Consider the following 26918-nt stretch of genomic DNA (forward strand, 5'->3'; position numbering starts at 1 on the left):
CACCCTGTCTCAGGCTTCTTGACGCCTCGCTGCACCCAGCAGCCACAGTGACTATGTCGACACAGTATCCAGTCTTTTTCCCTGTGGGTCCACTCACTCTGCAACCACCAAGATGTCTGTTTGTTTCTGCATCTGTCTGTCCATGTGCTCTACCTTCCATCCATCTCTGAGAACAGCGAGAGTATTTGAACACAATAAAACGTTTGCACCACGGCCAAGTTGGATCTCCTCCTAAAAACTGGTATGAAACTGATTTGATTTATTTCCTTCTGAGAAAAAGTTGTGCAATTATTTGTAATTCATTCTGGGAAGAAATTGTATTACAAAAAAAGTGTGGAATTCTTGTGTCCCTGACAGAAAGTGTAGTCAGAGTGACTGATAAGATGAGTCTCTGTCCTCATTGTCATGTGTGATGAGTCAGTCGAGTGAGTGTAGTGTTTGTGACCCTGTGTAGAGGAAATAGGAAGGCCCTCTCAAGGTGATGGTCTATTTACAGTATCAGGGACAGGGAGGTCACCGTCATAGAACCACAGACTAAAACAAACCTGAGCCAACACTGGGAAGTGCCCTCCGTTCGGCCTGTATCAAAATGGAAACTTTCTGACCTGGAGACATAACAATAGTCACCTGCTCTGGACACCTCATCCAAGTATTTTTGTAATTTTTGTATTATGATTATGCTATTCAATGGTCCAGTGAAATATTGTGTCCTCACCTATTTTGAGCAGTTTCATGCAATCACATAAGACAAATGTAACAAGTGAGTTGTAGATTATATCAGAATTGTATTTATCTGAACCAAGCCCTCAAATCCCTCAGAAATACACTCCATTTTAAGCAAATCTTGAACTCTCTTATCGAAAACAGGAAGTTTCGAACAATAAGACGTTGAGTCAACTTCAGTTATCTGAGGGCATCAGGAAACGTAAAGACAACCATTTCAAAGCCCGCCCGTCCAGAAATAAGAGAAGTGAGTGATATTTAAACTTTTCTAAATGAGTATTAAAAAGTGAGACACGGGACCTGATCCATCTGATTACAGCTGTAATGATAGAATAGCAGAGACTCAACAAGCAGACTGTTCATAATCATTTCCTCAGGCTGGTTGGAACAGTGAAGGAGAGGCCAAATGACCACCAGCTGCAGGGATCACAACCAACTTACTGGCGGGAAAGAACACAGGTATTACATTACCCATCTACTATTATTACACAGATCTGACTGTGGCCTTTCAGAACAGATTTGCAGCTAAAGAAAACTCAGTGTGCATAGGCCTACTATTACTACCATGCAAAAGGCAGTGTCAGCATTTAGGGGAAGATACAATTCAAAGTTTTCTGTGTTCCGATTCAAACACACATCCTTTGAGTCGCTAGAGGTTTGCGTTATACATCCACCCTGACCAACCACCTTACTTTCATTTTTTTGCGTTAAGAAACCTTTTGTCTTATGTAACCATACCAAACGTATACATAGGGCGGCAGGGTAGCCTAGTGGTTCGAGCGTGGGACTAGTAACTGAAAGGTTGCAAGTTCAAATCCCCGAACTGACAAGGTACAAATCTGTCGTTCTGCCCCTGAACAGGCAGTTAACCCACTGTTCCTAGGCCGTCATTGAAAGTAAGAATTTGTTCTTAACTGACTTGCCTAGTTAAATAAAGGTAAAAAAATATATACTAATGTCACTGTCCCTGACATACATTTACTATGTTACGTCTAGTCTATGAGACCAGGCTGGATTCAAACAGGCAACATTTTAGTTATATGCCCAACCATCTACCCCAACCAACAAGCCTACTATTGTTTTTCCCTTAAGTAACCTTATGTCTTATGTAACCATACCAAACCTAACATATTCTAATTTGAGTGTCCCGGATTTTCGTTTACTATGTTATGTCTAGTCTATGAGACCAGCCTGGAGCAGAGAGATGTAGAATATGTCTGAAGGGAAATAAAAAACACATGCACATCTAAATGCATTAAAACCAACCATTCTTGGGCATCGTCAAAACTGTGCAAATACATAAAACAATGATGACATTTGTTGCAGGATCCTTTTTCAAAATGCTATTTTTTAGGCCTAGGTGAATTATTGACTTGGCTAACAACACATTTGGTGGAAATATAGAAATTGATTGGAAAACTAATTTACATTCTATGACAAGTAGAAAGTAGGCTAATCCACAAACTAATGCAAAACTCTGCAACTCCTGAAATCAGAATCAAGGCTTTTGGAGAGTAACGACCTCTTTCCCCTCGTGACGCTCTTCCTTCCTCTCCTCTCCCACCCAGAGTCAGAACGCTCAGATTGGATCTGGAGAATGTGACATGATCTGGAACACTCATAGGGAAAGAGATATAACTGCGAGGATTACTTTACTGTTAAAAACAGTTACCGGAATTGATGGAAATGCGCAAAAACACGCGCGGTTCTTTGGCACGCTGGGGACCGCCGCTAGGAATGTAGAAGTGTCCGCTTTTAACCGAAGAATTGGATTGGAGAAGCCACTGCTCATTTGTGATTTGCGGTTTTGAGGATTACAATTATGATTGATATCTTGTACTTGTTGTGCCTCATACCTGTGTCAGGTAAGTGGAGGGGACAAGCTTATTCCGATCCATTCAATTTTGAACCCTAAATAAATTGTATCCTAAAAACACAGTAATACCCACACAGTCAAAGATCACACAAATGTACAATGCCTGCTTGTTTTTTGACCAAGGTAAAATTGGTTTCATACGGGATATTCAGTGGATATTCTCTTATCAATAGCTATTGAACCAAGCATGCCATGACTATGAAGATGGTATATTCTGAAACAGGGGTGGATGAATAATCCATAAAACATATATATACAGTTGTCAGAAGTTTACATACACCTTAGCCAAATACATTTAAACTCAGTTTTTCACAATTCCTGACATTTAATCCTAGTAAATATTCCCTGTTTTAGGTCAGTCAGGATCATCACTTTATTTTAAGAATGTGAAATGTTGGAATAATAGTAGAGAGAATGATTTATTTCAGCTTTTATTTATTTTATTTCTTTCATCACATTCCCTGTGGGTCAGAAGTTTACATACACTCAATTAGAATTTGGTAGCATTGCTTTTAAATGGTTTAACTTGGGTCAAACGTTTCAGGTAGCCTTCCATAAGCTTCCCACAATAAGTTGGGTGAATTTTTGCCCATTCCTCCTGACAGCTGGCGTGACTGAGTCAGGTTTGTAGGCCTCCTTGCTTTCACATGCTTTTTCAGTGCTGCCCACAAATGTTCTATAGGATGAGGTCAGGGCTTTGTGATGGCCACTCCAATACCTTGACTTTGTTGGAAGTATGCTTGGGGTCATTGTCCATTTGGAAGACCCATTTGGACCAAGCTTTAACTTCCTGACTGATGTCTTAAGATGTTGCTTCAATATATCCACATAGTTTTCCTTCCTCATGAAGCCATCTATTTTGTGAAGTGCACCAGCCCCTCCTGCAGCAAAGCACCCACACAACATGATGCTGCCAACCCCGTGCTTCACGGTTGGGATGGTGTTCTTCGGCTTGCAAGCCTCCCCTTTTTTCCTCCAAACGCAATGATGGTCATTATGGCCAAACAGTTATATTTTTGTTTCATCAGACCAGAGGACATTTCTCCAAAAAGTACGATCTTTGTCCCCATGTGCAGTTGCAAACCGTAGTCTGTCTTTTTTTTATGGAGGTTTTGGAGCAGTGGCTTCTTCCTTGCTGAGTGGCCTTTTAGGTTATGTCGATATAGGACTTGTTTTACTATGGATATATAGATACTTTTGTACCAGTTCAGCGTCTTCACAGGGGTCCCTTCAAAGGGTCCCTGGGATTGATTTGCACTTTTCGTACACCAAAGTGCGTTCATCTCTAGGAGACAGAATGCGACTCCTTCCTGAGGAGTATGACGGCTGCGTGGTCCCATGGTGTTTATACTTGCCTACTATTGTTTGTACAGATGAACGTGGTACCTTCAGGAATTTGGAAATTGCTCCCAAGGATGAACCAGACTTGTAGAGGTCTGCACTTTTTTTCTGAGGTCTTGGCTGATTTCTTTAGATTTTCCCATGATGTCAAGCTGAGGCACTGAGTTTGAAGGTTGGCCTTGAAATACATCCACAGGTACACCTCCAATTGCTCAAATGATGTCAATTAGCCTATCAGAAGCTTCTAAAGCCAAGACATGATATTTTCCAAGCTGTTTAAAGACACAGCCAATTTAGTGTATGTACACGTCTGACCCACTGGAATTGTGATACAGTGAATTATAAGTGAAATAATATGTCTGTAAACAATTGTTGGAAAAATTACTTGTCTCATGTACAAAGTAGATGTCCTTACCAACTTGCCAAAACTATAGTTTGTTAACAAGAAATTTGTGGAGTGGGTGAAAAACAAGTTCCAACCTCAGTGTATGTAAACTTCTGACTTCAACTGTATACTGTATATATTACGATTTCGGATGTCAGTCTTCAATAGCTCTTACACAACGCCTGGCATGACCGTGACACAGGTGGAGGATGGAAAACATACACGGCTTTGGGATATTTTTTCATTATTTTTTTCTGGCTTTCATTTTTACATTTGATTAATTTAGCCAATTACAGTTAAGTGCCCTGATCAAGGGCACAGTGTCAGTTTTTTCACCTAGTCGGGTCAGGGATTTGAACCAGCAACCTCTCAGTTACTGGCCCAACACTCTTAACCACTAGGTTAAGACCTCCCTGTTTGAAATACAAACAGCCCCCAAGGTTTAACAACATCCCACCCATCCCTCTTCTCTTCCTAATTTACCAGTTACCCACTGATATGTATAAAAGCGGTATGTATACATGCAAGAAAGTGGTAAATAAGTGGCTTTTTGAAAGGGGCCCATATAAACATTGCCTGGTATTTTTTTACAGGTAAAATACTACACCTTCTATCTGAAATAGGTATAAGCTACGTTACTCAAGGTGCTTATTAGATGTTGTAATCATTACCACTGAATGTTTGAGCCCCATAAAGAAGGCTATAACGTAGGCTATGCAAGGCAACTAACTGTAATTTAGATTTCTGAACATCAGAATTGATTTGACACAACAAGTTATGGGCTACTATAAAAGTTCAAGGGGAGTGCAGAATGCATCCTCCTGAGAGAGCAGGAGCTCATCCCTGTTTCCTTCTATTGTTCCGTGGATCAGGGCTCAGATGCCACAGAACAGGAATGTGGTCGGATTTATGTTGCACCATTTCTGTGCCACCACATATGATGTGTTTTCTTATTTGGCTCCTAATGATTTATGTTGGGGGCCCTGATTCTAGGTCAGTTCGTAAATGAAAAATGTCCCCAGGGTGTAGCGTTATGCCCTCAGGCCCTCAAATTCTAATCTGGACCTCGAAGCCAGTTCCATTGCTTTTTTCCACAATTCTTAATAATCTGGTAGAACAGAACACCAGCAATAGCCCGGACCTCGTAGGGTAAGATTGAAATAGCCCTGGCCTAATGTCTGTTGGTTTGGGTTAGAATGAATGAACTGATTTTTATAACATCAGTAGATTACTACAGTAGCTTCCCTTTGTTGTTTTATCTCAAAATAGTGTAGATTACTGTAACATGTGAGCGATGCCATCTCGTCCTTACAGGTGCGGTTACAGACCTGACGATGATCTCCAATGCCGTGGCCTCCACCCCTCAGCGCTTCTCCATATCTTGCCTCATAGGGGAGCGGGACGCAGCAGAGTTAGACCTGGACATCAAGAAGGACAACAGCATTCTCATCCTCCCCTCACCGTCCCAATACAGCGTCAAGAGGCCCAAGACCAAGGAGGTGGTGGCCAACGAGTTTGTTAGTATAGTGGACCAGACGGGCATCTTCTATTGTCATGCATCAAAGGGAACTAGTCCTACTAGAAACCTGGTCACAGTCACTCTCATCAACAACTACAGCAAAGGTAAGGAAGAGGCTCTTAGTGAAAGAATGAGAGTGTGTGTGTGTGTGTGTGTGAGAGAGAGAGAGAGAGAGAGAGAGAGAGAGAGAGAGAGAGAGAGAGAGAGAGAGAGAGAGAGAGAGAGAGAGAGAGAGAGAGAGAGAGAGAGAGAGAGAGAGAGAGAGAGAAAACATATCTTCTTCTGTATTGCTCCTTCCAGGTCTTTTTGTCCCGGTCCACCTCACAGTGACGACTAACAAAGGGGACACAGTCCACCTGGCCATGCAGGTCCTCAGCTCCCAGAGGAGAGATGTCACCTGGAAGTACAATGGTGAGTTACGGAGGGAGGGAGGGATGGCATGGAGGGGGGGAGGGAATAGATTCATCTAAATGAGAAAATGACATGGCAATATAGCCAATTGCTTGATTCATTGATTAATGATGTTAATGAGATCTTGTCCTATGTACTGACTCATACTGTGTTCTATACCAGGAAACTATTTCTACATGACCCACTGGGGTGATGTGTCCAACAGTACGACTGTAGTAACCCTTGAGAACGTGGCTCGTGCCAACGAGGGCATCTACAGTGCATGCTTCGTGGGAGACAGTCCCATCAATGGAGCCTGGATGAGGCTGATTGTCAGAGGTAGAGAAAGGGTGTTCATATTAAACACACACACACATGCACAAAGACACACACACACACACACACACACACACACACACACACACACACACACACACACACACACACACACACACACACACACACACACACACACACACACACACACACACACACACACACACACACACACACACACACAAAGACACACATACACACATACACACACATACACACATACACACACATACACAAATTGACTCGTTCATTGTAGTAGTTTGTTTGACCGGCTAGTGCTGGCAGCAGTATTAATACAGTCTCTTCCTGCTCAGTGTAAGATGGTGTAAGAATGACTGCAGTTCATTGATTATTGAATGTTATGATGGACACAGCTTTGTAGAACCAAAACATACACAGCCTCTACTCAACAAACTCCAACTCGAGAGCAAATCGTATGTGGGCTGCAGTTTACGAACGACATTGGGCTTATCACCCTCACAACAGTCAAGCAATGCATTCTGCCATAAGTCGTTCACAATCTAGTCTGGTTGCGGCCACAACTTCGCATCGGATGTAGCAAAACATGATCTTATCTGTATGCCTAGCAATCAACAAATGTAACACGTTTCAGTCGCAAATGACAGCTCCAATAAGCCCCATATGGTGAACTACATATGAGAGGCTTGTAGAATCATGACTCTTGAGTTTTCAGTTCATCGTTCACCAGGTGTTCTGGGCATTACTGACTCAAATAGAAAGAGTTGAAAGATTTGTTATTTTGACTGAACGAGTGAAAAAGATTAGAGTCAGTAAAATAAGCTGAACTTCCCATCGCTACTGGGATTGATCTCTTTTCATCTGGATATAAAAGCCTGACAATACAGTTAGTTATTTCTTCTCTGAAACATTTTTGGTTGGATATTGGTAGTACTAAGTTAATAGTCTGATTATAGTTAATGAGTAGTACTAAGTTAATAGTCTGATTGACACCTGTATTACCTTTATATTTAACCCTTACTTTACCAGGTACGTTGACTGAGAACACATTGTCATTTACAGCAACGACCTGGGGAATAGTTAGTAGGGGAGAGGAGGGGGGATGAATGAGCCAATTGGAAGCTGGGGATGATTAGGCATGGTATGAGGGCCAGAATGGGAATTTAGCCAAGATACCGGGGTTAAGACCCCTACTCTTATGATAAGTGCCATGGGCTCTTTAGTGACCACAGAGAGTCAGGACACCCATTTAACATCCCATCCGAAAGACTGAACCCAACACAAGGGCAATGTCTCCAATTACTGCCCTGGGGAAAGAGTGCCTCCTACTGGCCCTCCAACACCTCTCCCAGCAGCATCTCTCTTACTGCTAACTATTACAAGGATCTGTATGATGATTGACATATGCATGAGGTTTTTATATTTGGGTGGGTTGGCCACTGATGCTTCTCTGCTGTCGCTCCCAGACTGTGGCAGTAAGAAGTGGGGTGCCGACTGTGACAAGGACTGTCCAGAGTGTCTCAATGGAGGGGTGTGCCACGACAGTGATGGGGATTGTATCTGTCCACCAGGGTTCATGGGGATGCGCTGCGAGACAGGTGAGTGTGGCTGTGTCTGGGTGTGAGTGTGGTTGTGTGTGGGGGGGAGGAGGGGGTGGGGGGAGGGGTGGGGGGTTACAGGCATTATGTTAAAGAATAAAATTGTGGCCTTGAAGCTGACACATACACACAATTGCTAATTTGTAGTGTGTATGTGTGTGTGTCCATAAGTGTGTATAAGTGCGTGCGTGGTGTGTGTAAAATACAAGTATATTCTATTGACAAACTGTCTGAAGTAACTGTACCTGTCCTGTACTAAATCTATGACTTGTAATGTATTCTCTTCCAGCCTGCAGAGAGGGGATGTTTGGCCGTAACTGTCAGGAGTGGTGCAGATCAGAGCTGGACTGTGTAGGGCTAAGGTTCTGCCTGGCTGACCCTTACGGATGCTCCTGTGCCAGCGGATGGTTTGGGAACCACTGCAACAGATGTGAGTTCATTTGTTATAATTAGGGTTATGGCGTATATTCAGCCTTGGATTAACCAATAAATATTGATTGTACTGTACAACCAACCTATCAACATTACCGCATGTGTTAAAATAGATACGTACATAACATGCACAGCCAGATCAGGTAGCAATTCATGACACACTTATTAGAACTCCAACACCTTGGTATTCCCATCCTAATGTCTTCCCTCCCCCAGCCTGCCACAGGGACATGTACGGGGCAGACTGCAGGCTGAGCTGTGGGTGTAAGAACGGGGGAGTGTGTAACCGTTTCAGTGGATGCCAGTGTCCCACTGGCTGGAGAGGACAGCACTGTGAGAAATCAGGTCGGTAAACATGACTTCCTCCTCCTCCTCATCATCACCACTGGTGCCTCTACCAAGCATCTTCTTCCTCATCTTCATCTGTTTCTCCCCCATCAGACCGCGCCCCTCAGATCTTGGACATGGCCAGTAGTCTGGAGTGGAACCTTGACTCCAGCCCTGAGATCCTGTGTTCTGCCACAGGCAACCCCCTGCCTAGCCACACCAGCATCGAGCTGCGCAAACTGGACAGTTCTGTGCTCAAGGTAGAGGCAATGGGGGGATGGCCAGGGTGTTTATTTTATATTGGATTATTCCATTACTGGGAATCAAACTGTGATGGTGTTATCAGTGAGATTTGGGAAATTCTGTGTTTTTGTAACAGTGAAAATAGGTCAATATTTTTTATGCTAATGTCAGTTGGCTCAACATACAGACTTACCAATATCTATTTGGACATCTCTCAGGCGTCTCGCACCACCATGGACTCCAATAAGAGCACAGCCCAGTTTGAGATCCCTCGTCTGTCCTTCGAGCATGCTGGGTTATGGGAGTGCAGGGTCTCCACCAATGGGGGACAAGACTCCCGCAAGTTCAACCTCACTGTCAAAGGTCAGAAGAGAGAAGTATTTTACTGGTCCAGATCAGTCTGTGTGAGGTGCTTAACATCGAGGGCAGCTTTCCTAGACACAGAGGAACCCTAGTCCTGGACTTGAACATACATTTTAGTGCAGGACTTGATTTGAGTGGGAAACCTGTCCTAAGTACACACGGAGAAAAAGGGTAGATAAAAAGGTTTTAATGTTCTGGTTGAAACTCGTCATATCACCCGTCTCACCCACATCCTCACCCCCACCCGCTCTCTCCCCAGAGCCGCCGTGCCCCAACACCCCTCCCAAGCTGCTGGAGAAGAGGAGTAAGCAACTGGTGGTGATGCCTGTGGATTCCTACAGAGGAGACGGACCCATAGACTCCACCAAGCTCCTCTACAAGCCCATGGAGACCGGAGACTCCTGGTCCTCCATCATAGGTATGTCAGGTGGAGTTTGATCTCATGTAAAGTCATGGTGGTTCTGAACAACTACATATCTTGGCAAGTGGCAACATGCGTTATTATCCATTTCACAGGAAAAATCACTGTGGTATATCAGACAGTATGCCATGGGTATGACAAAACATGTCTTTTTACTGCTCTAATTACATTGGTAACCAGTTTCTAATAGCAATAAGGCACCTTGGGGTTTGTGGTATATTGGCCAATATACCACGGCTAAGGGCTGTGTCCAGGCACTCCGTGTTGCCCGGCTCGGGCCTTGTTGCTAAATTATACATTATACACTTTAGATCCCTATGCTACATTGATAATGGTCTCTGATGCTCTCTCTCTCTGTGTTCATGTTCTTCAGTGTACAGTAGAGAGCCTATAACTCTGATGAATCTGAAGCCGTCTACACGCTACCACGTCCGTGTCCAGCTGACCCGTCCTGGGGAGGGAGGGGAGGGATCTCTGGGGCCCGAGGCCATCATGGAGACTGACTGTCCAGGTGAGAAACAACATAGCGGCCATTTTAGTTTTTGGAATGTAATGGAAGAAAGTCAGAACGGAGGTTTGGTGAAGCTGCAGAGGGGGAGTGTGTGTGTGTGTGTGTGTGTGTGTGTGTGTGTGTGTGTGTGTGTGTGTGTGTGTGTGTGTGTGTGTGTGTGTGTGTGTGTGTGTGTGTGTGTGTGTGTGTGTGTGTGTGTGTGTGAGTTGAAGTTAGTAGAAGTTTGTCCTAGTGGACAGCTACAGTAAGTGCTGGTTCTGAATCTGTGTGAGAATGGTTCTTTAATTCTGAGGTCTATAAGTGACCAGATCAGAATGTTCTTTGTCCGTCTGTAAGCCAGAGGCTAAGTAAACAGTAGAATGAGTAATTATCCCAGGCTGGTGGACCTCTCCCTGACTGCGTGTTCTGTGTTGCTGCTGTAGAGCCAACGGTTCGACCGGAGATTGACTTCAGTTCGCTGGAGGGCCGCAACGCCACCGTACGCTGGCTGTTGCCTGGTAACGATGGCGGGGCCGTGGGCACGGCCAGCGGGTTCTTAGTGCAGCTCTTCGGGCCCTCCCCCTCAGGAGAGAAGCTGAGAGAGGAGACCACCCTGCTCAATGTGCTCTCCACCAAGTTCTACAACCTGCAGTACCACCAAGACTACACAGTGGTCGTCAGGCTACTCAACTGTGGCAGTCTTGGGCCTGCCTCTAAGCCTTACCACTTCCGCATCAACAGCCAGGGTAACTAACAAAAGCTCTTTCTATTGGCTTAGCGGTGAATGTGGCTCCCCCTGCCCTCGTAGTGTGTCATGATTAAAGAAAGGAAATCAGGATGAAAACATTGTGCAGCGTTGGGCAATAGCCATGTAGCCATGTAGCCATGTAGCCATGTAGCCATGTAGCATAAGATACAACTTTTCTCCTCTCTTTTCCCCTCTCCCCTCCCTCAGGTCCCTCCTCCCCTCGTAATGTCCAGGCCCTGCCCCTGTCTGTGTCTGCGGTGCAGGTGAAGTGGCAGCCCCCTGAAGACCCTAACGGGGGCATAGTGAAGTACATCATAGAGTACCAGCCAGTGGGTCAGGGCAGCCTGCACCCCTGGGTAGATACTGACGATGGCAACAAGACGGCTAAAGACGTGACAGCACTTAACGGGAGTACTCTCTACCAGTTCAGAGTGAGAGCCTTCTCTAAAGTACCGGGGGAGTGGAGCAAGTTGGTCCATGCCAGGACCCAGGGAGATGGTGAGTTAGATTACGCCGCTCTGTAATCCCAAATGAATAACAGTGAGTGAGTGAGTGAGTGAGTGAGTGAGTGAGTGAGTGAGTGAGTGAGTGAGTGAGTGAGTGAATGAGTGAGTGATTGAGTGAGTGAATGAGAGAGAGGAGATACTTAGCCTAATACTAAGGATACTTAGCCTATTGTACATAAGAAATAGGAGATGCCCAGGTGATTCTCACTGCACACCTCCCCATCCCCTCCTCATCTCCTCCCCTCCTCCTCATCTCCTCCTCACCTCCTCATCACCTTCTCATCTCCTCTTTCTCTCCTCCTCATCTCCTCATCTCCTCCTCCTCCCCTCCTCCTCCTCCTCTCCTCATCTCCTCCTCATCTCCTCATCTCCTCTTCTCCTCATCTCCTCCTCATCTCCTCCTCATCTCCTCCTCCTCCCCTCCTCCTTCTCCTCCCCTCCTCATCTCCTCATCTCCTCCTCATCTCCTCCTCCCCTCCTCATCTCCTCCTCCTCCTCTCCTCATCTCCTCCTCCTCTCCTCCTCCTCCCCTCCTCATCTCCTCCTCCTCCTCTCCCCTCCTCCCCTCCTCATCTCCTCCTCCTCCTCCCCTCCTCATCTTCTCCTCTCTCCTCATCTCCTCCTCCCCTCCCCTCCTCATCTCCTCCTCCCCTCCCTCTCCTCCTCATCTCCTCCTCCTCCCCTCCTCATCTCCTCCTCCCCTCCTCATCTCCTCCTCCTCCCCTCCTCATCTCCTCCTCCTCCCCTCCTCTTCTCCTCCTCTCCTCCTCATCTCCTCATCTCCTCCTCCTCCTCCTCTACCACTCCTCCCCTTTCAGGCTTCCAGGACTTCACTCCAACCACCCAGGGTGTGGGGGGGCGTCCAGGCAGCGAGGGCTACCAGCTGGTGGTGGCGGTAGTGGGGTCTGTGACTGTCACCTGTGTCACCATCCTGCTGGCCCTGCTGGCCCTCTTCTGCATCCGCAAGACCCTGCTCAACCGCAGACGCAACTTCACCTACCAGTCTGGATCGGTGAGAGACAGAGTGAGAGAGAGAGACACGGCATACCACAGTCATTAACTAGTTCACTAAATATACACTGAGTGTACCAAACATTAAGAACACCTTCCTAATATTGAGTTGCACCCTCTCTTGCCCTCAGAACAGACTCAATTCATCAGGGTATGGATTCTTCAAAGTGTCAAAAGCATACCACAGGGATGCTGGACAATGTTTACTCCATTGCTTTCCAAAGTTGTGTCAGGTTGGCTGGAAGTCTTTTGGGTGGTGGACCATTCTTGGTACACACGGGAAACTGTTGAGTGTGAAAAACCCAGCAGTGTTGCGGTTCTTGACACTCAAACCAGTGTGCCTGGCACTTACTACCAATACGCCGTTCAAAAGCACTTCAAAGCTTTTCTCTTGCCCATTCACCCTCGAATGGCACACATACACAATCCACAATCCTTATTTAACCTGCCTGACATCTATAAGGGATCATATAGTTCACCTGGACTCACCCGGCCATTATACTGTGGAAAGCAGGTGTTCTTAATATTTTGTACAGTGTATATATCCACTTTTACGCTATATTATACATAGCGACATATTGTTAGAAACCTCTCTATATATACCATTTTTATACTTTGACTGATTCAAAATGAATCATTGCAACCCGTAGGGAGAGGAGACCATCCTGCAGTTTAACTCTGGGACCCTGACCCTGACGAGGAGACCCAAGCCTGCCTCTGAGCCCCTCACCTACCCCATCCTGGAGTGGGATGACATCAAGTTTGAGGACGTCATCGGAGAGGGCAACTTCGGCCAGGTCATCAAGGCCATGATCAAGAAGGATGGGGCCAAGATGAGCGCTGCTATCAAGATGCTGAAAGGTAGTATGTACCACACAAACACATGCAGACACACACACCAAAACAGACACACACAGACACACAATGACACACACACTAAAATCTCTGACAACAAGCCAGGGGTCAAATTGAACAAGCTTCTTTCTCTGTACCTGTTTGTAACTTGCTATGTTTGCTGTGTTTCGTTTTGAGCAGAGTTTGCCTCTGAGAATGACCACCGGGACTTTGCAGGAGAGCTGGAGGTATTGTGTAAACTGGGCCAGCATCCCAACATCATCAATCTCATAGGAGCCTGTGAAAACAGGGGTGAGTCTCCCACCTACTGGTCAGGGTGGGAATTACATGCTTTTAATTGACGCTATAATAATACTGCTGGCTGTAATATAATACTACTTCCCTCTTCAAGGGAATACTTTTAAATATGAGTTTTGAAGCAGGTTGATAGAAATAAGTCTTCCATATTCCATATTGCTTAGTTGCCTGAGCCCAACATGCAGGGCATGAAGTGGTTAATATCCTGAGTTATCCGGATGCGTACAGATGTGCACCTGGACACGACTGTGTGTCGTCCAACCCAAACAAACCCTGTCTATCTGCAAGAAGCATTTGCACAATCACATTTGTTTTGGTTGTCCATATGCCACATCAGCAAACTGTCCCGCTGCTGCATATCTATCTGTGTGATACAGAGTCTTGGGACCAAGCTCTGAGCATGACATTTCAATTTCCATACCACATCTGATGCTTTCGGGACATAATTGAATTGCCTGTTTCTCTTTGTACTTTAGAGGGAGATTACAAAAACAATTCAACCATGAGAAAAATACATCCTGCCAAACCACTGTGTTTCACAACCCTACTGGTTCTCAAGTAGCCCTGAGAGAGAAACCAGAATGGCTGGTTAATGATGGTTCTCTTTGTCTCTCTCTCTCTCTCTCTCTCTCTCTCTCTCTCTCTCTCTCTCTCTCTCTCTCTCTCTCTCTCTCTCTCTCTCTCTCTCTCTCTCTCTCCCCTCTTTCTCTCTCCCTCTTTCTCTCTCTCTCTCCCTCTTTCTCTCCCTCCCTCTCTCTCTCTCTCTCTCTCTCCCCTCTCTCTCTCTCTCGATACAATTATGATGATTACAACACAGAACTAGAATTATATTTCTATGGTTACATTATGACACTCAGTTAATGCCTTCCTACCTTTCCATGGCTAACTTTTATGCGTATGGTATCTCCCTTAGCAATCTTCTCCATAAAGTGTACAAGTAGATCATAAATTTCCTTCACTTTCCCCTAACTGCCTCTCTCTACCTGTGTAGGGTACCTGTATATTGCCATTGAGTACGCCCCCTATGGTAACCTGCTTGACTTTCTGCGTAAGAGCAGAGTCCTGGAGACAGACCCCGCCTTTGCCAAGGAGCATGGCACCGCATCCACCCTCACCTCACAACAACTGCTGCAGTTTGCCGTCGACGTGGCAACTGGCATGCACTACCTTAGTGACAAACAGGTATGGTATACACACAGATGTCTCTGTGAACTCTAAAGATGTGTCCCTGTGTTGGGAGGGGAGTTGCCAGTTCTATGTGGTTCATAACCAAGTTTGGCAGCATACTTTTATTTCATTGTTTTACAGCTGTGCAAGCTTCAATACAGAAATGATGATTGATAAATGTGACAGAGAATCTTCGTTTATGTGGTTTTCCTCTCAACATACATTTTCAATCATATAATTCCCAGATGTTATCTTCATCCTCCCTCCTATCTCTCTCTCTCTCTCTCTCTCTCTCTCTCTCTCTCTCTCACTCTCTAGTTCATCCACAGAGATCTGGCAGCGAGGAACGTTCTAGTGGGAGACAACCTGGTCGCTAAGATAGCAGACTTCGGTCTGTCCAGAGGAGAGGAGGTCTATGTGAAGAAGACCATGGTGGGTGCTCAGTCACAAACAGCACTGTGCATTATCAAACCATAGCCAGTGTACTAGTCTATAATGATTCCCCAAAACGAGTACAGATGATACATAAGACTGTGAAATGAGTGGAAGGAACTGAAGAGAGCAGTATTGTTGATGTAAGAGGGCAGTATTGTTGATGTAAGAATCATACACCTTTACATGTATTAGACAGACTGAAAACTGCATAGGAGGACTGAACTGTACGATGTTTTGACCTTTTCTCTTTGCATTACAGGGGAGGTTGCCTGTGCGTTGGATGGCGATAGAGTCCCTAAATTACAGTGTGTACACCACCAAGAGTGACGTGTGAGTATCTGTCTGGGAAACTCATAGTTCAACGAGAACAAATCGTGGCTTTATTTAGACAATTATACCGTGTCTTCCAGTAACGGTTGGAAGACAATATGATGCCAGCAGTCACATGATCCCGGTCTCTCTCTCTGCCCTGCTGTCCAAAACAACAAATCATGTTCGCCCCCCACCCCCACCACCCAGTCAATGGTGAACTGATAACTTAGGGCAGAGGAAACTGATAACAGAACCCAGGAAGCCCTAAGGAACATAGAGCCAGTGGATGGTCTCACTACCACACAGAGCCTGTCAAACACTCACTATTTATACCCACCTCAGAACTGACTGGAAGGCCCGAGGACAGCTACAGGAAGTGAAACGAAAAAGAGTTGGTTAGGTTAGCAGAGAAGAGAGACGTTTCTGTAGTAAACAAGTTGTAAATGAGCTGTGTATGTATGTCTGTGTGTGTGTGTGTGTGTGTGTGTGTGTGTGTGTGTGTGTGTGTGTGTGTGTGTGTGTGTGTGTGTGTGTGTGTGTGTGTGTGTGTGTGTGTGTGTGTGTGTGTGTGTGTGTGTGTGTGTGTGTGTGTGTGTGTGTGTGTGTGTGTGCGCGTGTGAGCTTAGGCACACAGAACATAAGAAAAGATAACCAGACCATTACTCTGTGTTTACGAGAGAGAGAAAATATATAGACATAATATGACATTTGAAATGTCTTTATTCTTTAGGAACTTTTGTGAGTGTAATATTTACTGTTAATTTTTTATTTATTGTTTATTTCACTTTTGTTTATCCATTTCACTTGCTTTGGCAATGTAAACACATGTTTCCCATGCCAATAAAGCCCCTTGGATTGAATTGAATTGAATAGAGAGAGAAAGAGAGAGAGAGATAACCTGAGGCAGAGTCATATTGTATTTGTACAGAATGACTGACAGTTAACTGTTCAACTTGCAGTGGGTAGTGGGTAGGCTACATTATCTTGTTAGTTCACATTGGCAAGTCAACATAACACCTCTAATTACCCTGTTTAATGGATGGAATTACAATTTCACTCTAACTGTTCAATGGCCTTTACTTCTCCACCGTTCCTCATCGTCCTTCTCTCTCTCTTTCTCAGATGGTCTTTCGGTGTACTTCTATGGGAGATAGTGAGTTTAGGTAAGTTGACGTCAAGTTAACGTTAAGTGTGAACTCTATTCCTATTTTCAGATGAGAAATACTATTGGCGTATATTCCCAGCCATGTGGGCACCCAAAATGAAATAATCAAAACACCTCCGGTTACCCTGAGAGAGTATTTCCACCACAGCTTTCACATCATACTGTAAATGTACCAAAGGTCACAGAGAGAATGGGGGAGGGGCAGAGGATAAACAACTTCAGAATACACAGAAATAACATCCTCACTCTAGGAAATATTATGTCATAAAAGTCTGAGCAAAATAACCCCTCCTATGAGGACTGATGAGGGTGATGATGATGGTGATGATGATGGTTTATGATGGTTTATGATGGTGATGATGATGGTGGTGGTGATGATGGTGATGATGATGATGGTGATGATGATGGTGGTGGTGATGGTTTATGATGGTGATGATGATGATGGTGATGATGATGATGATGGTGTGATGATAATGCCCAATACATGACTGACAGACATGTCCATGGCCAGTGTCAGTGCCCTGTGTCCGTGCCCCATGTCAGTGTCCCGTGTCAGTGCCCCGTGTCAGTGCCCCCTGTGTCAGTGCCCCATGTCAGTGTCCCGTGTCAGTGTCCCCATGTCAGTGCCCCATGTCAGTGTCCCGTGTCAGTGTCAGTGTCCCGTGTCAGTGCCCCATGTCAGTGTCCAGTGCCCGTGTCAGTGCCCCATGTCAGTGTCCCGTGTCAGTGCCCCATGTCAGTGTCCCGTGTCAGTGCCCCATGTCAGTGTCCCTTGTCAGTGCCCCATGTCAGTGTCCCATGTCAGTGTCCAGTGTCCTTGTCAGTGTCCCGTGTCAGTGCCCCGTGTCAGTGTCCCGTGTCAGTGCCCCATGTCAGTGTCCCGTGTCAGTGCCCCATGTCAGTGTCCCGTGTCAGTGCCCCATGTCAGTGTCCCGTGTCAGTGCCCCATGTCAGTGTCCCGTGTCAGTGCCCCATGTCAACGTCCCGTGTCAGTGCCCCATGTCAGTGTCCCGTGTCAGTGTCCCGTGTCAGTGTCCCGTGTCAGTGCCCCGTGTCAGTGTCCCGTGTCAGTGCCCCGTGTCAGTGCCCCGTGTCAGTGTCCCGTGTCAGTGTCCCGTGTCAGTGCCCCGTGTCAGTGCCCCGTGTCAGTGTTCCGTGTCGGTGCCCCGTGTCAGTGCCCCATGTCAGTGTCCCGTGTCGGTGCCCCGTGTCAGTGTCCCGTGTCAGTGTCCCGTGTCAGTGTCCCGTGTCAGTGCCCCATGTCAGTGTCCCGTGTCAGTGCCCCATGTCAATGTCCCGTGTCAGTGCCCCATGTCAGTGTCCCGTGTCAGTGTCCCGTGTCAGTGCCCCATGTCAGTGTCCCGTGTCAGTGTCCCGTGTCAGTGCCCCGTGTCAGTGCCCCGTGTCAGTGTCCCGTGTCAGTGCCCCGTGTCAGTGTCCCGTGTCAGTGCCCCATGTCAACGTCCCGTGTCAGTGCCCCATGTCAGTGTCCCGTGTCAGTGCCCCATGTCAGTGTCCCGTGTCAGTGCCCCATGTCAGTGTCCCGTGTCAGTGCCCCATGTCAGTGTCCCGTGTCAGTGTCCCGTGTCAGTGCCCGTGTCAGTGCCCCATCCCCCGTGTCAGTGCCCCATGTCAGTGCCCCGTGTCAGTGTCCCGTGTCAGTGTCCCGTGTCAGTGCCCCATGTCAGTGTCCCCGTGTCAGTGCCCCGTGTCAGTGCCCCATGTCAGTGCCCCGTGTCAGTGCCCCATGTCAGTGCCCCGTGTCAGTGCCCCGTGTCAGTGTCCCGTGTCAGTGCCCCGTGTCAGTGTCCCGTGTCAGTGCCCCATGTCAGTGTCCCGTGTCAGTGTATGGTTGTAAAAGTTAAACCGTCTCTCTGTCTGTCTACCAGGTGGTACTCCTTACTGTGGGATGACCTGTGCCGAGCTTTATGAGAAGCTCCCTCAGAGCTACAGGATGGAACAGCCCAGGAATTGTGACGACGAAGTGTAAGCAATGACCTGGGCTTGGAACTGTGTGTGCGTGCATACGTGTGTGTGAGTGACAGAGTGAGTGAGTGAGTGAGTGAGTGAGTGAGTGAGTGAGTGAGTGAGTGAGTGAGTGAGTGAGTGAGTGAGTCCCCGAGTCCCGAGTGTCAGTGTCCCGTGAGTGTCCGTGTCGTGAGTGAGTGAGTGCCCCATGTCAGTGCCCGGCCAGTGTGAGTGAGTGAGTGTCCCGTGTCAGTGAGTGTGAGTGGTGAGTGAGTGTCAGTGTCCCGTGGTCAGTGTCCGTGTCCGGTGAGTGAGTGAGTGAGTGAGTGAGTGAGTGTGCCCCATGTCAGTGAGTGTCCCAGTGAGTGAGTCAGTGTCCCGTGTCAGTGAGTGAGTGAGTGAGTGCCCGTGTCAGTGTCCCGTGTCAGTGTCCCGTGTCAGTGCCCCATCAGTGTCCCGTGTCAGTGCCCACAGAGGCACAGAGGCACAGAGAGACAGACACAGAGACAGACAGACAGACAGACAGACACAGACAAAGACAGAGATAGACAGAGATAGACAAAGACACAGAGAGAGACACAGGCAGAGAGAGACACAGACGAGAGAGACACAGACAGAGAAACACAGACACAGAGAGAGACACAGACAAGGACAGAGAGAGACACAGATAGAGAGAGAGAGAGAGACACAGACACAGACAGAGAGAGACACAGACACAGACAGAGAGGGACACAGACAGAGAGAGACACAGACAGAGAGGGACACAACACAGACAGAAAGATACACAGACAGAAAGATACACAGACAGAGAGAGACACAGACAGAGACACAGACAGCCTCAGACATAGAGAAAGAGAGAGACACAGACAGAGACAGAGAGAAACACAGACAGATAGAGATACAGACAGACAAAGACAGAGAGAGACACAGACACAGACAGAGAGACACAGACAGAGAGACACAGAAACAGACAAAGACAGACACAGACAGAAAGAGAGACAGACAGAGACACAGACAAAGAGAGACACATACACAGACACAGACAGTGACACATACAGACAGAGAGAGACACAGACAGCTAGAAACACAGACACAGACAGAGAAAGACACAGACATAGAGAGACACTGACAAAGAGAGACACAGACAGAGAGAGACAGACAGAGACAGACACAGACAGAAAGAGAGACAGACAGAGAGAGACACAGACAAAGAGAGACACATACACAGACAAAGAGAGACAGACACAGACAGAGAGAGACACAGACAGAAACACAGACAGTGACACAGACAGACAGATAGAGACACAGACAGAGAGATGCACAGACACAGAGAGAGGCACAGACAGAGAGAGACACAGACAGCTAGAGACACAGACACAGACCGAGAGAGACACAGACACAGGCAGAGAGAGACACAGACACAGGCAGAGAGAGACACATATATAGAGAGACACAGACACAGGCAGAGAAAGACACAGACAGAGAGAGACACCGACAAAGACAGAGAGAGACACTGACACAGACAGAGAGAGACACCGACATAGACAGAGAGACACAGACAGAGAGAGACACCGACAGAGAGACACAGACACAGACAGAGAGGGACACAGTCATAGACAGAGAGAGACACAGACAGAGACTGTGTGCACCATTATAGCTAGTTATTATAGTTTGTTGTGGGTTTTATAATTGGTTAATAGTTTTTTTTTTATCCAGGTATGAGTTGATGAGGCAGTGCTGGAGAGACCGGCCCTATGAGAGACCTCCGTTCTCCCAGATCTCTGTACAGCTCAACAGAATGCAGGAGGCCAGGAAGGTAAGGAGTCTGTAACTTACAGTTTCAGTTAGGACTCACATTTTCAATCCGCTAGCAACCTCCTGACCTATCCCAATGGGTACAGAGTTAGCCTGGTCCCAGACTTGTTTGTGTTGTCTTGCAGGAGTTGACACAGAAGGTCCTGGTTAGGGTTGCAACATTCCAGGAACTTTCAATAAATTCCCTGGTTTTTCCAAATCCTGGTTGGAGGATTCTGTATTTCCTGTTTCCTACCTCCTGATTTGGAGATCCCTAGTCCTGGTTACATACAATTCCTCCTCCTTACTGAATGAATTCCTCACCCATCATTTTCTAAATCACTCCACTATCTAACTACTCCTCTCCTTACGTCCCACCCCAGGCCTACGTGAACATGGCGCTCTTTGAGAACTTCACCTATGCTGGGATAGACGCCACGGCCGAGGAGGCCTGACTTCCAGCCCCCCCAGACCCCGACAGGTCTCGTAGCCCACAGGAGAGGCCCCGAGGCTGGGCACCGCGTTACTGCCACCCCCCTGCTGCGGCCCAACGTGGGGACCGGTGGAACAACAGACGATCCACCCGGACCACTAGGCTATAGAGGGAGGACTGTGAAAGGACACTATCAAGGTCTGATGGGGGGACTGGTTGGGACTGGTTGGGACTGGTTTGGGAGTTGTAACACTGGACTTGGTGCTTGTTTGAAGGAAAGTGTGGAAGAGGAAGGTGCTACATCACATGTGCTACACTGACAGACTCACATGATACTACACTGACAGACTCACATGATACTACACTGACAGACTCACATGTGCTACACTGACAGACTCACATGTGCTACACTGACAGACTCACATGATACTACACTGACAGACTCACATGATACTACACTGACAGACTCACATGATACTACACTGACAGACTCACATGATACTACACTGACAGACTCACATGATACTACACTGACAGTGTATGTGGGGTGCCCTATGACCTTTCCTCCGTCCAAATGGAGAGAATACTTTTTTATGGACACATGGACACACGTGGAGTTTGCTGTTCATTCTGAGATGGATTGAGATGGATCCGGTTGGGGAGAAACATACAATGTAGCAGTTGAACCAGAAATCTGTGTATTCAACGTGTATATTCACTTATTTCCCGTCTTTCGGATGGGACGTTAAACGACTGTCCTGACTCTCTGTGGTCACTAAAGATACCATGGCACTTATCATAAGAGTAGGGGTGTTAACCCCGGTGTCCTGGCTAAATTCCCAATCTGTCTGTCATACCATCATGGTCACCTTATCATCTCCAGCTTCCAATTGGCTCATTCATCTGCTCTCCCCTGTAGCGATTCCCCAGGCCGTTGCTGTAAATGACAATGTGACGCTGTGCTTTTTACTGTCTTTCCTTCCTCTGAAAGTGTACTTACAGAATATATCATCCCTTTGTAAAAGTTGAGTATAAATCATATACACAGACCACCTGTTTACCTTTGTGACATACTGTATGCTACCTGCATCTCTTTGAATGGTGTATCTATCTACTCTGTGAGAAAATAGGTTTTGTTTTCTTGATCTCACAGAGGCACGTAATAAGTAACATGAGCTGTGAATCTAAAGTAGCAAATGTGACTTTTCCCCCCTATTATATCTAACCCAGCGATGCTGTACTGCTCTGCTGCCACTGTTTTGCCACTGAGTCCTGGGAGGTGTGAGGTTAAATGAAGTGATGTTCAACAGAACATGGTGACCTACTTTTATCCCTCTGGGTGTCAGCGTGTTGGGGTGTTAGGGATAAACCGCAGCCCAGGCTCATTGGGCCCTGAGGGTGACAGGTAACTGGCCTCTTCCCTGCAGCACAGAGCTGATCTGTCAACACACAAACACACACCCTGTGATCTGGCCTCTTCCCTGCTTCAGAGAGCTGATCTGTCAACACACAAACACACACCCTGTGGCCTGGCCTCTTCCCTGCTGCAGAGAGCTGATCTGTCAACACACACACATACACACACCCTGTGGCCTGGCCTCTTCCCTGCTTCAGAGAGCTGATCTGTCAACACACACACACATACACACACCCTGTGGCCTGGCCTCTTCCCTGCTTCAGAGAGCTGATCTGTCAACACACACACACATACACACACCCTGTGGCCTGGCCTCTTCCCTGCTTCAGAGAGCTGATCTGTCAACACACACACACATACACACACCCTGTGGCCTGGCCTCTTCCCTGCTTCAGAGAGCTGATCTGTCAACACACACACACATACACACACCCTGTGGCCTGGCCTCTTCCCTGCTGCAGAGAGCTGATCTGTCAGAGGATTTCCTCCTGCTGCTGACACCAGGACACCAGCCACAGGCTAGGACTGAGGACTGGCACGCAGAGCCCTGCTGAGCTCAGTTTCCTGACACCCGAACACACACACACACACACACACACACACACACTACTTGTACACATATATGTATGAACAAAAAGGCATGAACCAAAATCATAACAAACTGGTCCTGTATGAACCTACATTATAACAAACTGGTCCTGTATGAACCTACATTATAACAAACTGGTCCTGTCTGAACCTACATTATAACAAACTGGTCCTGTATGAACCTACAATATAACAAACTGGTCCTGTCTGAACCTACATTATAACAAACTGGTCCTGTCTGAACCTACATTATAACAAACTGGTCCTGTATGAACCTACATTATAACAAACTGGTCCTGTCTGAACCTACATTATAACAAACTGGTCCTGTCTGAACCTACATTATAACAAACTGGTCCTGTCTGAACCTACAATATAACAAACTGGTCCTGTATGAACCTACATTATAACAAACTGGTCCTGTATGAACCTACATTATAACAAACTGGTCCTGTATGAACCTACATTATAACAAACTGGTCCTGTATGAACCTACAATATAACAAACTGGTCCTGTATGAACCTACATTATAACAAACTGGTCCTGTCTGAACCTACATTATAACAAACTGGTCCTGTCTGAACCTACAATATAACAAACTGGTCCTGTCTGAACCTACATTATAACAAACTGGTCCTGTATGAACCTACATTATAACAAACTGGTCCTGTATGAACCTACATTATAACAAACTGGTCCTGTATGAACCTACATTATAACAAACTGGTCCTGTGTGAACCTACAATATAACAAACTGGTCCTGTATGAACCTACATTATAACAAACTGGTCCTGTCTGAACCTACATTATAACAAACTGGTCCTGTCTGAACCTACAATATAACAAACTGGTCCTGTCTGAACCTACATTATAACAAACTGGTCCTGTCTGAACCTACAATATAACAAACTGGTCCTGTCTGAACCTACATTATAACAAACTGGTCCTGTATGAACCTACATTATAACAAACTGGTCCTGTCTGAACCTACATTATAACAAACTGGTCCTGTCTGAACCTACATTATAACAAACTGGTCCTGTCTGAACCTACATTATAACAAACTGGTCCTGTATGAACCTACATTATAACATGGTCCTGTATGAACCTACATTATAACAAACTGGTCCTGTCTGAACCTACAATATAACAAACTGGTCCTGTCTGAACCTACATTATAACAAACTGGTCCTGTATGAACCTACATTATAACAAACTGGTCCTGTATGAACCTACATTATAACAAACTGGTCCTGTCTGAACCTACATTATAACAAACTGGTCCTGTCTGAACCTACATTATAACAAACTGGTCCTGTATGAACCTACATTATAACAAACTGGTCCTGTATGAACCTACATTATAACAAACTGGTCCTGTCTGAACCTACATTATAACAACAAACTGGTCCTGTCTGAACCTACATTATAACAAACTGGTCCTGTATGAACCTACATTATAACAAACTGGTCCTGTATGAACCTACAATATAACAAACTGGTCCTGTATGAACCTACAATATAACAAACTGGTCCTGTATGAACCTACAATATAACAAACTGGTCCTGTCTGAACCTACATTATAACAAACGGTCCTGTATGAACCTACAATATAACAAACTGGTCCTGTCTGAACCTACATTATAACAAACTGGTCCTGTCTGAACCTACATTATAACAAACTGGTCCTGTCTGAACCTACATTATAACAAACTGGTCCTGTCTGAACCTACAATATAACAAACTGGTCCTGTCTGAACCTACATTATAACAAACTGGTCCTGTCCTAGAATATAACAAACTGGTCCTGTCTGAACCTACATTATAACAAACTGGTCCTGTCTGAACCTACATTATAACAAACTGGTCCTGTCTGAACCTACATTATAACAAACTGGTCCTGTCTGAACCTACATTATAACAAACTGGTCCTGTCTGAACCTACAATATAACAAACTGGTCCTGTCTGAACCTACATTATAACAAACTGGTCCTGTCTGAACCTACATTATAACAAACTGGTCCTGTATGAACACATTATAACAAAAACTGGTCCTGTCTGAACCTACATTATAACAAACTGGTCCTGTCTGAACCTACATTATAACAAACTGGTCCTGTCTGAACCTACATTATAACAAACTGGTCCTGTATGAACCTACATTATAACAAACTGGTCCTGTATGAACCTACATTATAACAAACTGGTCCTGTATGAACCTACATTATAACAAACTGGTCCTGTATGAACCTACATTATAACAAACTGGTCCTGTCTGCCTACAATATAACAAACTGGTCCTGTCTGAACCTACAATATAACAAACTGGTCCTGTCTGAACCTACATTATAACAAACTGGTCCTGTATGAACCTACAATATAACAAACTGGTCCTGTCTGAACCTACATTATAACAAACTGGTCCTGTCTGAACCTACATTATAACAAACTGGTCCTGTCTGAACCTACATTATAACAAACTGGTCCTGTATGAACCTACAATATAACAAACTGGTCCTGTATGAACCTACATTATAACAAACTGGTCCTGTATGAACCACATTATAACAAACTGGTCCTGTCTGAACCTACAATATAACAAACTGGTCCTGTCTGAACCTACAATATAACAAACTGGTCCTGTCTGAACCTACATTATAACAAACTGGTCCTGTATGAACCTACAATATAACAAACTGGTCCTGTCTGAACCTACATTATAACAAACTGGTCCTGTCTGAACCTACATTATAACAAACTGGTCCTGTCTGAACCTACATTATAACAAACTGGTCCTGTCTGAACCTACATTATAACAAACTGGTCCTGTCTGAACCTACAATATAACAAACTGGTCCTGTCTGAACCTACATTATAACAAACTGGTCCTGTCTGAACCTACATTATAACAAACTGGTCCTGTATGAACCTACATTATAACAAACTGGTCCTGTCTGAACCTACATTATAACAAACTGGTCCTGTCTGAACCTACATTATAACAAACTGGTCCTGTCTGAACCTACATTATAACAAACTGGTCCTGTACATTAAACCTGGTCCTGTATGAACATTATAACAAACTGGTCCTGTATGAACCTACATTATAACAAACTGGTCCTGTATGAACCTACATTATAACAAACTGGTCCTGTCTGAACCTACATTATAACAAACTGGTCCTGTATGAACCTACAATATAACAAACTGGTCCTGTCTGAACCTACAATATAACAAACTGGTCCTGTCTGAACCTACATTATAACAAACTGGTCCTGTATGAACCTACATTATAACAAACTGGTCCTGTCTGAACCTACATTATAACAAACTGGTCCTGTCTGAACCTACATTATAACAAACTGGTCCTGTCTGAACCTACATTATAACAAACTGGTCCTGTCTGAACCTACATTATAACAAACTGGTCCTGTCTGAACCTACAATATAACAAGCTGGTTCTGTCTGAACCTACATTATAACAAACTGGTCCTGTCTGAACCTACATTATAACAAACTGGTCCTGTCTGAACCTACATTATAACAAACTGGTCCTGTATGAACCTACATTATAACAAACTGGTCCTGTCTGGTCCTGTCTGAACCTACAATATAACAAGCTGGTTCTGTATGGCTCAGTTGACAGAGCATGTCGATTGCAACAGTAGGATTATGGGTTCGATTCCCAGGTCCACCCATACGTAGAAATGTATGTTGCTTTGGAAAAGTGTCTGCTAAATGTCATACACATAATATATTAAAACATACAGTACACCAAGCTGTATTCTACTATCTA

At 45.6% G+C, this 26918-nt stretch overlaps 1 protein-coding gene and 2 long non-coding RNA genes across 4 annotated transcripts; 2 read left to right on the plus strand and 1 right to left on the minus strand.

The window, feature by feature from the left end:
• Window positions 1-1184, plus strand: LOC118396002 (uncharacterized). Its single transcript, XR_004828109.2, has 3 exons — window positions 1-241; window positions 868-970; window positions 1101-1184. It is a non-coding gene; the product is annotated as an uncharacterized LOC118396002 (long non-coding RNA).
• Window positions 1185-2289: 1105 nt separating this feature from the next.
• tie1 (tyrosine kinase with immunoglobulin-like and EGF-like domains 1) lies at window positions 2290-22164 on the plus strand. Of its 2 annotated transcripts, none has more exons than XM_052462971.1 (23): window positions 2290-2588; window positions 5640-5948; window positions 6145-6255; window positions 6418-6573; window positions 8016-8147; window positions 8437-8577; window positions 8796-8924; window positions 9021-9166; window positions 9368-9512; window positions 9772-9930; window positions 10307-10444; window positions 10867-11169; window positions 11379-11669; window positions 12496-12701; window positions 13339-13549; window positions 13724-13834; window positions 14832-15022; window positions 15326-15439; window positions 15702-15772; window positions 16877-16917; window positions 18809-18905; window positions 20604-20703; window positions 21065-22164. In XM_052462971.1, the coding sequence occupies exons 1-23, from the start codon at window positions 2546-2548 to the stop codon at window positions 21134-21136; spliced, it is 3417 nt and encodes a 1138-aa protein (XP_052318931.1). In that variant the 5' UTR covers window positions 2290-2545; the 3' UTR covers window positions 21137-22164. The 2 variants fall into 2 exon arrangements, with proteins under 2 accessions (XP_052318931.1, XP_052318942.1); XM_052462982.1 differs by having other exon boundaries at window positions 12496-12689.
• A 1190-nt stretch (window positions 22165-23354) lies between these two features.
• LOC127907580 (uncharacterized) lies at window positions 23355-26391 on the minus strand. Its single transcript, XR_008064985.1, has 3 exons — window positions 26222-26391; window positions 25897-25989; window positions 23355-23549 (listed from the first exon to the last, which is right to left on the minus strand). It is a non-coding gene; the product is annotated as an uncharacterized LOC127907580 (long non-coding RNA).
• Between the last annotated feature and the right edge of the window lie 527 nt (window positions 26392-26918).

The sequence above is a fragment of the Oncorhynchus keta genome, chromosome 1, assembly GCF_023373465.1.
Source record: "Oncorhynchus keta strain PuntledgeMale-10-30-2019 chromosome 1, Oket_V2, whole genome shotgun sequence".
Classification (NCBI taxonomy): Eukaryota; Metazoa; Chordata; class Actinopteri; order Salmoniformes; family Salmonidae; genus Oncorhynchus; species Oncorhynchus keta.

Coding starts and splice junctions, on each gene's coding strand:
- tie1 (XM_052462971.1), top strand. CDS start 2,546: ATGATTGATATCTTGTACTTGTTGTGCCTCATACCTGTGTCAG. Junction 6,574..8,015: donor GATGAGGCTGATTGTCAGAG/GTAGAGAAAGGG, acceptor TGTCGCTCCCAG/ACTGTGGCAGTAAGAAGTGG. Junction 11,170..11,378: donor CTTCCGCATCAACAGCCAGG/GTAACTAACAAA, acceptor CCCCTCCCTCAG/GTCCCTCCTCCCCTCGTAAT.